Source organism: Bos taurus, chromosome 4 (assembly GCF_002263795.3).
Source record: "Bos taurus isolate L1 Dominette 01449 registration number 42190680 breed Hereford chromosome 4, ARS-UCD2.0, whole genome shotgun sequence".
In the NCBI taxonomy this organism is placed as follows: Eukaryota; Metazoa; Chordata; class Mammalia; order Artiodactyla; family Bovidae; genus Bos; species Bos taurus.
This window is the reverse complement of record NC_037331.1, coordinates 114,697,102-114,710,008: the sequence shown is the minus strand read 5'-3', so window position 1 is coordinate 114,710,008 and position 12,907 is coordinate 114,697,102. Positions and strand designations below refer to the sequence as shown.

The 12,907-nt window shown below is 38.9% G+C and overlaps 1 protein-coding gene across 21 annotated transcripts in view; it reads left to right on the top strand.

The window, feature by feature from the left end:
- KMT2C (lysine methyltransferase 2C) overlaps window positions 1–12,907 on the top strand; it is a 254,958-nt gene that overhangs the window by 142,750 nt on the left and 99,301 nt on the right. For 20 of the 21 annotated variants that reach the window (XM_024991270.2, XM_024991282.2, XM_024991266.2 and 17 more), the window contains exons 8-9: window positions 3,126–3,297; window positions 5,187–5,301. In XM_024991270.2, coding sequence (XP_024847038.1) covers window positions 3,126–3,297; window positions 5,187–5,301 — 287 coding nt within the window. Of the gene's footprint in view, window positions 1–3,125; window positions 3,298–5,186; window positions 5,302–9,135; window positions 9,336–12,907 lie in introns of those variants that run through there. The other variant, XM_059885999.1, reaches the window with a different exon arrangement.

The window sequence follows — 12,907 nt, the reverse complement described above, 5'->3', positions numbered from 1 at the left end:
TTGGAACCAACTTTTTTCTATTATTTTTATATAATGCTTAATAGATCTTTTATGCTGATTCTTTTATGCTGAATATAATCGTGGAAAATTTTTTTTTGGCTCCATTTATTATATGAGGCATACTAATCAAGCAACATGACTGTTGTCATCAAGGAATTGGTGGGAAATGTCATAGGATAAAAAGTAATCCTGCCACAGTGATGCACAGAATTATCTTGTTACAGAATGAGCTTTGCTACATAAAACAGGGCTGTGCAATAGAAATATAATGTGAGCAATATATGTAATTTTAATTTTTCCAATAGTTATTTTTTATCTGAAATTAATCTTAACAATACATATTTAATCCAGTGTATCCAAAATGTTAATATGTCAACTTGTAATCAATAAAATTTTGAGCTATTCACAGTAATATTTTTTCCTGTTAAATCTTTGGAATTCAGAGTGTGTTTTATGTAAAGCACATGTCAGTTTGGACTAATCACGTTTCCATCACCCAGTTAGCTACATGTGACTGGTAGCTCCCAGGCAGGTTGAAGTTGCAGAGTAGCAAACTCTAGAAGTTTCACAGGATGAACTGAGTATCTGATAGAGTCCAGTATTTGCCACAATTTCTGTACATTCTGAGGGTAACAAAAATCAAAGGTTAGTTTTTAAATGTACTTGAATGAGTTAAATATGACACTCTCTTTTAGTATTAAGAGAAATAATTTATTTTGTTGTCATTTCTATAAAAATGAATTAATATGTGTAATTTCATTTTTAATGCTTTCTTTTAAATATAATTAACTGGATTATATAATAATTTATTCTAAGCATACAGGGAAAGAAATAGTCAACAACCAAATGGGCATTTAGGTGTGGTAACGTTACATCGTCAGGGTTTACGTCTGAGCAAGAGTTTTAAAGGCCTCCTTGGAACGGGCTTGCAGTGCAGCAAAGGAACACGGTTACAGGCAGAAGAAACAGGATGCGTACAACCTCACAAGGGTTGAGCAGTCTGTTGTGTTGTGTTCTGTGCACAGCAAACTGCTTGATCTAACCAGGAAATAGTGTTCTGAGATTTAGTTGGAAAAGGAGAGAAGGCCCCCATTCCTTTTTTTTTTTGCCTCAAAACTTCAAGAAACTTGTGGTTTTTTTTAAGGTGAGAAAGGAGGCACTGATAAAGTTTAAATTTAGGCAGGGCATAACAGTTGCAGAAAATTGCTCTGGATGTGTGGCTGATTAGGGAGAAGGTCAGAACCCTAGGCAAACATTCCATTCAGCAGGTAACTGCAGTTATTAATACCAAGACAGAGTGTGATGGACTGAGCTGTACAGATACATGGAAGAGGGGTATAAGAACTGGTGTCCATTTGAGTATGTTGGGTTAGGGACAAGTTTAGGGTCAGTAGGGACACTAATGCTGCTTTACCCAGCAGGTCGAGAAAGAAGGGAGAGGTTTCGGTTTTAAAAATAAGTTTTATGCTAGAGGTGTAGAGATTGGGTGTTTTTAGAACACGTGGCTGTTGAAGTCCGGAAAGATTTGAAAATAACATTTGAGGGTTAGATAGAAAGAAGTTTGGGGCTAGTGATAAGAGTTCTGAGAATTACGATGTTTTTATGGTGTAGAAGTTGATGTGATTACAAAGAAAAAAACTATGGGGGATTCAGAAAGGAGGAAGAGAATGGACTCCTGAGAGCCTCCAGCATTTGGAGGCCTTGTGGAGCTACAGAAGGAGCACAGGGCTTGAGATGGAGGCATGGGAAGCCTCAGGAGTTATCAGGAGAAAGCGGCTATCCTAGAACTCAAGGTAGGACACTTCAGTGTGAGTGCAATGCTGGCTGTCAGTGCTTCGACACGGCAAGAAAGGTAAGGCCCGAGAAGTTACGGGAGCTTCCGATGAGTGGCGGGTGAGCAGCTACCAGGCCCAGCTTACATCTCGAGGCAGCCCAGGGCCTGTCTGTGCGCTGCCCTCACACCGCAGATTTTGGTCTTTTTAACCATTCTATAAGGACTCTGTAAATAAGAGGTCTGTATGGCTAAAGACTTCTACAGCCCACAAGACCAGCTGCCAACTAACACCAGGTATAAGGAAAAGGAACAGATCATTAACCGTTTCTAGACTGGGGGAAAGGAAGGCACATAGGAAGGACTTGAAGCCAGAGAGGACTGACCAGCTCTTCAGAAAGCAAAAGAGAAGAAAATCCTATATATGATTTAAAACAGTCCTCAATCAGTTGATCAGACCGTTTAGTTGAGAGCATACTAAATGCAGTTACAGGCATACTCATATATATCACCAAATTGGTATGATTTTAGAATACATTCTTTTCCTTATTATATTGTAATATGCATGAGTTTAATTTTGTGCTGGGCAAGGCAATTTATTCTTTATTTTAGATGGTACAAGAAGTGTTAAAAAGTGCCATTCCTTTTAATCCACATTTAGTGATAGATGATGTTGATAATTATATGGATTTTTAATGTTTTGTTTTACAACTGGTAGTTAATATACATCAATATAGAATTAGTATATGAAGTATTGTATTTGTGTATGAATATGTAGCTTCCATCTTTAATGTTCTCCCTCATATGATATTTTCCAGTATTTAAAAACCCTTATTTAATTTGAATAAAAATTAGTCTGTTTATGCTTAAGAAGCATCTTAATCTACTTGATATTAGCATTTCTTAATTTTGTCTCTTTAGTTAATTTCAAAACCTTATGTATAATATCCAGATAAAAATGTTTGTTTTTGCACTGCAACGCGTCTCTCAGTTCATATTTTCCTTTTTGATTCTTTTCAGCAAGTATATATTGAACATTAACTAGGTGCCCAGGATTATCATTGGTATTAGGGATATAAAATAAAATAAGAACTGCATATGGTCTCAGGTAGATGTAGGCACAAATAATTGCAAAACTATATGATTAAATTTAATGTGACTAAAATTAGATTAAAGATAGTATAATGTTTTTATTGAGACCTTATTCTGATTGGATATCAGTTCAATGTGGATAATTTCACGTGTCTGAAAGATTTACCATGAAAATTCCCTTCGAGTGATTTTTTTAAACTGTAAAGTCAGAGAAATATTAAATTCTTATACAACAATTTCGTTGTTTTACTGTTAATTATAGCAAAGGAAGATGCAAACTGTGCAGTGTGCGACAGCCCGGGAGACCTCTTAGATCAGTTCTTTTGTACTACTTGTGGTCAGCACTATCATGGAATGTGCCTGGATATAGCGGTTACTCCATTAAAACGGGCAGGTTGGCAATGTCCTGAGTGCAAAGTGTGCCAGAACTGCAAGTAAGTTTTAATTTCAACTCAAAGGTGTGTATTGAGTTTAAGACAGACCCTATTATTAGGTCCTAAAGGTTTGTGTAAATATGGTAAAGGTTGTTCATGCTGCAGCTGTATTCGTTCACACTGACTTCATCATGTCTTTAAAACTTGCTAGATATTTATTAACTTATATTACTTGGAAACAAGTCTAAACAAAAAATAATTTTAACAGTTTAAATTTCTGGTTGCCTAAAAAGCCAGTTTAAGTTTGCCAACAATTTTAAATGAATGATTTTAACAATTAAAAGTAAGCATTAGAAAAATAAAGCAGCTCCCCCCCCCTCTTTTCCTGAGGGACACTGGGGGTGAAATTTAATAGGAAAATAAACCATTCACTATGGAAAGTAGTTATTAGAGTGAGCCAAAGAATCGGTGATAAGTTTCAGTTTCTATTCCAGGAGGAACAACTGATACTAAATCTACTGTTTTAAAAGAAATTTCCATCTACCTGAAAGGCAGTTACCTTCACTGTAATCCTGAAACAAAATGTTGTATGGATGTAAATGTTTGCAGTGGGGTTATCTTTTCTTGTTTGTTTTATTCCGTCCTTTGATCATTGCTCCAGTCTTTTCTGTGATTTTTTTTTTTTTTCATGCTACTAATTAATTAGCATGATAATTTGGGGATGTTACCTCCATCTACAGCAGTCTTCAAATTGTTTACAAGCGGAGAATTTTTATAAGAAATGATGCTCACCATTGCCACGTTCAGTCTGTTTTATTTGTAATTTAATTTGACAACAATAAGCATCAATATCTTAGAATTATGTGGAATAAATAAGACCGCGTGAAAATATCAGTAAACACTTAGTTGATACCTAGCCTATGCCTAGCTTCTTGAGAAGGAATAAGAGGTGAGGAAAAGAGTGCTATTCTTCTAGGATCTTTCCACATAGCTGAAGAGATACAATGTGCAATTGTACATGTAGAATTTGTTAAATTAAATAAGAAATTACTGAAGGCCAACTAACCGATCTTCCTTTTTACTTCTGTTTATCCCCAGGTTTTATTCAGCGGTTCCTCTCTCAGCTCTTCTTGCATTCCCTAGTTTTTCTTTTCCCCTCCTCTTGAATTAAATTCTTAGTTTCTGATAGGGATGAACAATCAAGAATCAAGGCACAGACTATGGACAGGACAAGGGCCCAATCTTCAGGGTAAAAAAGTGTTCAGGGGAAGATTTTAGGTTTTTAATTACAATTCCTAATAATTATGACAATATTATTATTCTTGTATCTGTTTATTTAGCATTTATTATTTAATGGATGTTCTTAGCTCTTCAGCCAGAATTACATTTAATTCTCATGGTAATCTTTGATTTTCATTCACATTTTGTACTTGAAGCCAAGAGGACTCAAGTCTGAGTTAGTCAGAAGTCTCACAGCTAGAAAAATAGAAGTCTGAACGCAAATGTAGGTCAGATCCAAATTTGATCCTCTCTGTATTATATCACACTGTTCTTCCAGTTCACCGTGCCAGGATTTGTTCCTTTCCATGCAGCATCACCTATTGGTTACCACTCCTTGCCCAAAAGAAGATGGGTATGGGATGTTTAAAAAATAAACATCAAAATCACTCTTCTTGCTTTAACCCCTCCTTCTCTGCAGGAATCCTAAAATGACCAAAGCAGGTTCACCATAGGTGAGCGTTCAGTAAGGATAGTCCTTTAGAGACCTTTGGAAGACGTCTGTCTCGTCCTCTGGAGGGTTTGCACTGTCATTATCTGGGCATAGGCAGAACTGACACTGAGGGCATTTATGGACTGGGCAGTTCCCAGGACAGATTCTTCTCATGATTACTTATGTCACAAACATAAGTTTAAAGATAAGGCATCATTAATGCTATCTTATTTTTTAGACAATCGGGAGAAGATAGCAAGATGCTAGTGTGTGATACGTGTGACAAAGGGTATCATACTTTTTGTCTTCAACCAGTTATGAAATCAGTACCAACCAATGGCTGGAAATGCAAAGTAAGTTGTTTATTTTTTTAAGAAAAATATCATCTGTATGTTTTTTTTTTAATATATAGAGCAGACAAATCAGATACCTATTCAAATCTGTATATTTCATTCAACTTACAAAAAATTTAATTGATGTATAATTGATAAACAGCAAACGGCACACATATAAAGTCTGTAATTTAATTAGACACATGTACACTCATGAAACCATCATCATCTTCAAGATAACGAACAAATTTACAACCCCTGAAAGTTCCCAGGTGCCCTTGGGAGTTCCTCTGTTCTCACTGTTCACTGTACTGCTCCCTCTGATTTTCCAGACAGTATGGTTTCTCTCACCATAGATTAGTTTGCATTTTCTAGAATTTTATGTAAGTGGTGTCATATAATATATACCATTTTCTTTTTTTGAGGGGTGGGCATTTTTTAAAACCCAACATAATTATTTTGAAGTTCACCCCCAATGTTGCACATACCAGCAGTGATTCCTTTTAATTGCTGAATAGTAGAAGCGACTTAGCAGCAGCAGCAGCAGAAGTACCAGAATTTGTTCATTGAGTCACCTAGTGGTGAACATTTGGGTTCTTTACAGTTTTAGGCTGTTTTCAAAAGTGCTGCTTATGAACCTATCATCTAACATAAATATCTATATGGTACTTCATGGCTAAGGGATTGTTCCTGAATGATTCACCTTTAATCTTCGAAACTCTTTGAAGTAGGTAGTATCCCTGTATGCAGATACTAAAATAGGTATATTTTTTAAATCTGTTAATTTAAAATCCAGAAATAAAGCAGAGTATATTTGGTTAGATTGACTTTTAGATGATTTTATTGTGATTTCACATGTATATATATTTGTGTGTATTTATGTATAAACTTGTATTAAATATTTGGAATCATTGTATATGCATATGTATATTGTTCCTCCCCCATAGTAGTTTTAATAAGTGCTTATTCATTTAGATCTCTGTTGTTTTTAGATGTAAAGTTTCTTTCAGGTTTTGAGAGTTAGGATCTGCAGACATTTTCCCACTTTTTCAGTACTTATGATACCAGTCTTTCTGCTTGGTAGGATGCTTTTAATAAGGTGTATTTTCAGCTATTTAAAGTTTTTTCTAGGTAGTCTTTCAGTCAGTGATTCTCCCCAGCTCCATCTCTTCTGTTGCCTTTGCATCTTTATGACCTTGAGGTGTTGCATTCTGAGTTTCTGTAAGCTTCCTGAGGAACTTATGGAGGCTCTGTTGTCTGAATCTCTAAATGCTATAGGCTAGCTGAGAACTCTACCCACTGGGCAGTTAGTATAGTACTAGGTAACACCACCAGTACTCTTGCCTGGAAAATCCCATGGATGGAGGAACCTGGGAGGCTGCAGTCCATGGGGTCTCGAAGAGTCGGACATGACTGAGCGACTTCACTTTCACTTTTTACTTTCATGCATTGGAGAAGGAAATGGCAACTCACTCCAGTGTTCTTGCCTGGAGAATCCCAGGGATGGGGGAGCCTGGTGGGCTGCCGTCTATGGGGTCGCACAGAGTCGGACACGACTGAAGCGACTCAGCAGCAGCAGCAGCAGATAACAACAAATTGAGATTTATTTGTTCATGGAAGCCAAAATATTCACATTCTTAAAGTGAAAGTAGAAGATGAGAATAACTCAGGTTTACCTTTAATTCCCAACTAGCTGAATAAAACTGTATTTTCTGTTAGGAAGATGTTTACAAACATTATTTACTTTGACTTTTTGAATGTTCTCTAGGATGAGTCAGTCATAAAAATAGTTAATTTGCTTCCTTTGAAATCTATAGGGTAAACTAATAAATTTAGAACTGGTGAGGGACTAGCAATTAAGTGAATTGCCTGAGTTACTAATTTGCAGAGGTAGAAGAGAGACTAAAATCCATGTTTCTTGTATTACATTTTAATGCTTTATCCAATATATTATGCTCCCTGTGCTATCATACTAACTTGAGGAACAGAGTAGTTGTTTTTTTTCCCCGGAGCAAGAAGGGGGGCGGCTTGTGGGCTGGGCTTGTGGGATCTTAGTTCTCCCGCCAGGGATTGAACCCATGCCACCTACATTGGGAGCACAGGCTTAACCACTGGACCACCAGGGGAGTTCTAAGGAATATTAATCTGATTTTCATCTATGTTAGGATTTGGATCCTAGAGAACTAAAGACTTTCTAGATCCATTGGGCATCTCTACATACCCCCTCAGGCTGAAATTTTTTTTTTAATTATTATTGTAGTCTTAATTTCAGAGTAGACATGAAGCTAGGCATAAAGTTCTTTGATTTATGGTAATTACACTGGCTTAACCTAGAAAATATTAATCTAAAATAATTTTGCTTTTTAAACTACATTGCCAAGATGTGGTTTAATAGAATGGCATTCTTTGTCTTTCATAATGTTCATACAAAGAATGCCTTTTGTATAATAAGTATTTGTATAAAAGTAGTTTGATAAAGCCAGGACTGGGTTTACTGTGTTCAGAGTAATTGGACCTCAAAAGTGCCAACCAGCAATTCCTTGCACGGCAGATGTAATGAATAAAGTGATACTCAAAAACTTAAGAAACCTTTTTGGTCCAGAAGTGAACTGTAATGGCACAGTTGAAATCTGTAGTAAACGGGGGTATTAATTCAATTGTTTCTAAAACGCAGGCGTTTCCCTTTATAAATTACCCTGTGCTGTTTGCGGTTCCTGTTGTCAGGCGATGTGTGTGAAGAATCCCCTGGCTCCGCGGGTGCTGCTCACTGCTGCCCGAGCAGATTCCCTGTGCGGTCCACAGCCTCATTCTTAACTGTGCAAAATCTTGCATCTTTCACACGTCTTAGAGAGCACTTGGGACTAACATTAACAACAAATATACAAATGCTAAGTGCAGTTGAAAGTGCAAGTGTTAGTCGCTCAGTCGTGTCCGAGCCTTTGTGACCTCCATGCACTGTACAGTCCGCTAGGCTCCTCTGTCCATGGGTTTCCCCAGGCAAGAATACTGGAGTGGGTAGCTATTCCCTTCTCCAGGAGATCTTCCCGACCCAGGGATCGAACCCGGATCTCTCGCACTGTAGGCGAATTCTTTACGTCTGAGCAGTTACATTTACAGTTACATTTTATATTAAATGTATACATTTATATTAACTTTTATATTAGAGCAGTTACATTTTATATTAACTTTTTTAGAAAATTGATTATCTTGTGGGACCTTCGTTCCCGACCAGGGATTGAACCCCAACCACTTGACCGCCAGGGAATTCCCTGTATTTTTTAGAGTTAGCATTTCCATGAAAAATGTCAGGGTCTCAGGAAACATGTAGACCGTAAAGAATACACCTGCGGTCTCCCTGCGCCCTCGCACTCTAGTCCTAAGGCCACAGAAACGCGCTTCTATCACCTCTGCCCTTGATTTTGCGCTCGGGTTCCTGCTGGTGTCCGCATCCTTCCGGCTGGAGGGGCGTGGCCTTCAGGGGCGGGGCGGGCGGGGCCTTGAGGGGGCGGGGCGGAGATAGAGGAGGTCGTTGGAAGCCGAGGCCTCGCGGTTTGCCTGTAGGAGGCGTCCCCGCGCGGGGCTTTCAGGCCCCGAGGTGGCTCCAGCCTGGGGCTGCTTCCCGAAGCTGCCTGCGGGGACGCGGTGCTGGCCGGTGGTGCGGTAGGTGTTGGTGGTCCTTCCTCGGAGAGTCTTGGAAAGGGCGGCGATCCTGCTGGTAGGTTCCTGGGGATGGGGCCTGGGTGGGGCGGTAGAAGGAGGTGCCGGGGGCCGCTCCCCGCGCCCCGCTCCACCCCGTGGGAGGGCCGGCACCTGGACCTGCCGGCGCGCACCTGGTCCTAGGGCGTGGGGCGTAGCAGGGCGGGGCCTAGCCCGCGGGTAACGGCTCTCAGGTGTGGTCACCTGGGAGGGCAACCCCGGGGCGGAGGCGGCTCGGGCTCCTGCAACCTCGGAGCAGTGGCTTCCTGGCTGCGGGATGGGGCGCTTCCGCGGGTTGTCCCATGGTTTGGTTTGGTTCGGTTCCGGGTTGAAAAAAGAAATCTGCGTCGGATGCGTTTGTATGTTTACCCTTAATCTCCACCACCGCTCTTCTTTTTACTTTTCTGAAATAGGAAGTTGAATTCGTGATCGCTTCCTTCGCTTTCCTAAGGAAGAGATATTTTAGACTATAAATTTAACTTTGATTATAGCTTTGGCTGCACTCAAATTTTTTGTACTGGTAACTTCAGGCACATTGATTTTTTTAGGTTGTACTTAAACATATTAGATTCTGCTTTAATTGTGTTAAATCAGACAGTTTCGCTAGTGTAGCTTTATGACGTATATTTGGATGCCTTCCAATGGTGACGTTTTAAACTTGTAGTATTTGTGTTTATTAATTAAATGAAGCTCTTTCCCCCTGTTTTTTGGCCGTTTGATTCAACAGCATATTCAGATGTACTTAGATTGACCACTACCAATTTCTCCTTGCATTTTGCTCTTTTTTTTTTTCCTTTAAAAAACTATTTTGTGCTGGTTATTAAGCAGGTATGTCAGGCTAATGATGATCTGCTTTTTATCAGTGTAAAACTACTCTGTATTCTGTGTATGCCCCCTTTTTGGGAGGAGGGAACCAGATATTTTGCTTTGCTTGACAATATGGCCGTGCGGGGTTTTAGTTTACAAGCTGAATATGATCTTTTCACATCGTTATATTGGATCCTTCTGTGTCTTTTAACTGTACCTTTTGAAGGGTTTAATAGTCAAGCACTTAGATTAATGGATGTAATTGAAATGCTTGGCTGATTTAAGACAAGTCTGTTCTTTTAGCTTTCTGTTTTTCAGTTCTTTTTATTCCATGCAATGATTGCAATTCAGAATCGTATTTTATGAATATTAAGTTATAAATGAAACTTTAAAATTTTCTGCTCATGTTTCCCATTGAAAAGGAAGAAATCAGAAGTTTTCTCTCTGCCTGCTGTCTTAAATTAACCCAGACTGTAGACCATGTCACTTTTTCTTTGCAGGGGGAAAAAATCTTCTCTGTAGTTTACAATGTCATCTCATTACTAGTCTTTTGGAGACATGGTTATGCACCTCTGTTTTTAAAAAATCTTAAATTTTCTGGACTCTTACAAACCTGAAAGAGACTATTGCCTTCCACCTATGACACGAATTTCGTCTGGCAGAGTTTTGCATTACAACTTTTTTCTTTTTACTCTGGAAACTTTTTCTTTCCGTGTTGACCCTTGTCATTCTCCTTTTAGGTCCAATGGAGAGATCTAGAGAAGTGTTGATTAAATTCACCTTCTTTCTTTTTTTAAAACACATTTACCTTCTTTACTTTCTCTTTAATAATCTTTAGTAGCATCTAGGTAATTTTGTTTCCTGTTTTAAATCATTATTTTCTTTGTTGTGGTTTTCATTATCTTGGAAAATGTGTCCAGAATTCGGAGTTTATTTCTGGAGGTTGTTCTCTGGCTTCCTTTTGTGCTGCCCTCTTACTGATTTGTTTTCAGTAATTGCTGCTATTTTTCACGTGGCAGAATTTATAATACTGCTGAGAATATGAGTAGATAGTGCAGTGTGTTTTCTTCTGTTCTATGGGGGTATTATAAAGTGATTAAAAAGATTAGGCAGTGGAGTCAAATCTCAGGTTTTTCACTTAGTAAATACAAGATCTTTGGCAATTTATTTGACTTCTGTAAGCCAAGTTTCATTTTGTAGCTAAAGTCCTTCCCTCACAGGGGTGTTGGATTTAGTGAAATGATTGTAAAGTGCTCAGCATATTGCTTGACATAAGTGCTCAATTATCCTGGAGTTTTTCATAGGAGTACTTACCCTCTGAGCAGTTTGAAGAGTGATACTCTTCTTCCACTGTTGAATTCTTTCATATGTTTATAGTCTTTTATATGTTTATAGTTTATAGTTTGAGTCAGACACTGTGGTGGAGGCTGGAGGTACAGGGGCAGCTAGGTGTGCTTTCCTGGAGGTGTCAGTCTAGTGTGGCTGTTTGAACTGAGGTAGAGATGCTCCTTTCAGGATCTTGTATACCAGTCATTGTCCCACAGCTTTCTTTTCTCTGTTTCTCTCTTGAGAACGCCAGTGTGCTGGTATATGATGCATTTTAAAAGGCTTTATTTGGGAGTAATTTCAAACTTTAAAAGCAAGAAAAATAAAAATAATGCCCATATGCTGTTTACCTGGATGCTTTAGTTGTTGGGATTTCAGTAAGGTCATCATGCCCTTTCTCCTTTCTACCTCCTCCCTGCCCACTCCACCCTGTGTATTATTTTTTTTTTTCCCCTGAACCATTTGAAGGGTGAATTACACCATGTTCCCTTTACCCTTAAGTATGTAAATGTGTATTTCTTAATAATGAGGATATTCTTACATAATCACTGCACTATTATCACTCTGCACATTTATATCCATCTAGTCTACCCTTCGTATTTCAACTTGTCACTCGATTTAATGTCCTTACAGCGTGTGCCTCTTCCCTGTAGGTTCCAGGATCTAGTCTAGGGTCAGGTGTTCCATTTGGTTGTAGTGCTTCTTTAGACTCCTTTAATCTGCAAAGTTTCTTAAACCCTCCTTTGTCTGTTTGATATTGACAGTGTTGAATAGTAAGAGTTTTTCCTCACATACCTGGATTATTTGTTTGTTTGTTTTAATCACAAATGGAACTTTGCTCCTTTTGTCTTTGTCTGACACATCCTCACGATTATATGGTTCCTCATTCTTGGCCAGAAGATTGAGCAAGTCTGTGCCCTTGGCAGGCCCTCCCCTGGATGCACCTGGAGCTTCCTTCTCCCTCACAGGCGATGTGAGTTGTGAGCATCTGCGCAGGTTTCTCCACTTGTTTTTCCCTCTTGTATCTAAAAAAGTGTTATGTGAGGAGACACTTGACCTTGCAAATATCTTATTGCTCCTCAAAATTTTCTCCAAGATGATAGGAACCAATGCCTGATGCAGTGTTTTAACCTGGTTTTTGTAAAATACGCTTTTCTAAGTAAACGTTTACCTGTCAACCTCTGCATTCTGTTGTAATCCCGAATCCGCCCTTCTTTCACATGTTAAAATGATTTGTATTTTGTCAGTACTGACTCATGGATCCTTGTTCTTGTCAATAATTTATTACCTGATTTGTTTTGTGCTCCGATTGTTCCATCTTTGCCTTTGGTGCTCTTTTCAAGCTGGCTCCTGTGTTTTTGTTTGATGTCCTCCCATTTATTTGAGCACTTCATTGTATTTGGGCATAGCAAGATACTCCAAAGTCATCTTATACCTTCCCTGCCCTGGACTCGGTAGTCCTCCTTTCTGTAAATAGGCCGTGTTCATTTAGTGGACATGGGCTCCTGGCTTTGCTCACTGCTCTGTGGGTGTTTGCTTCTTTCGTCCTCTCATCAAGTGAGGCAGGAACTACATGCCTGCACACACACTTACACATGTGCATGTGTACAAGTACACACGTAAGTATGTGTGTACTCACATATGGACATTATTTACAAATGATGAATTTAAACCAGTACCCCAACTCTGACCCCTCCCGCCGAGTTCTTTGCCTCCCCTCATGCTTACGTATCCATTCTTGTATATCGCATAGTGAGAATCCTTGTGCTTTGCCTGTTATTCCTGAAGTGTTTTTAAT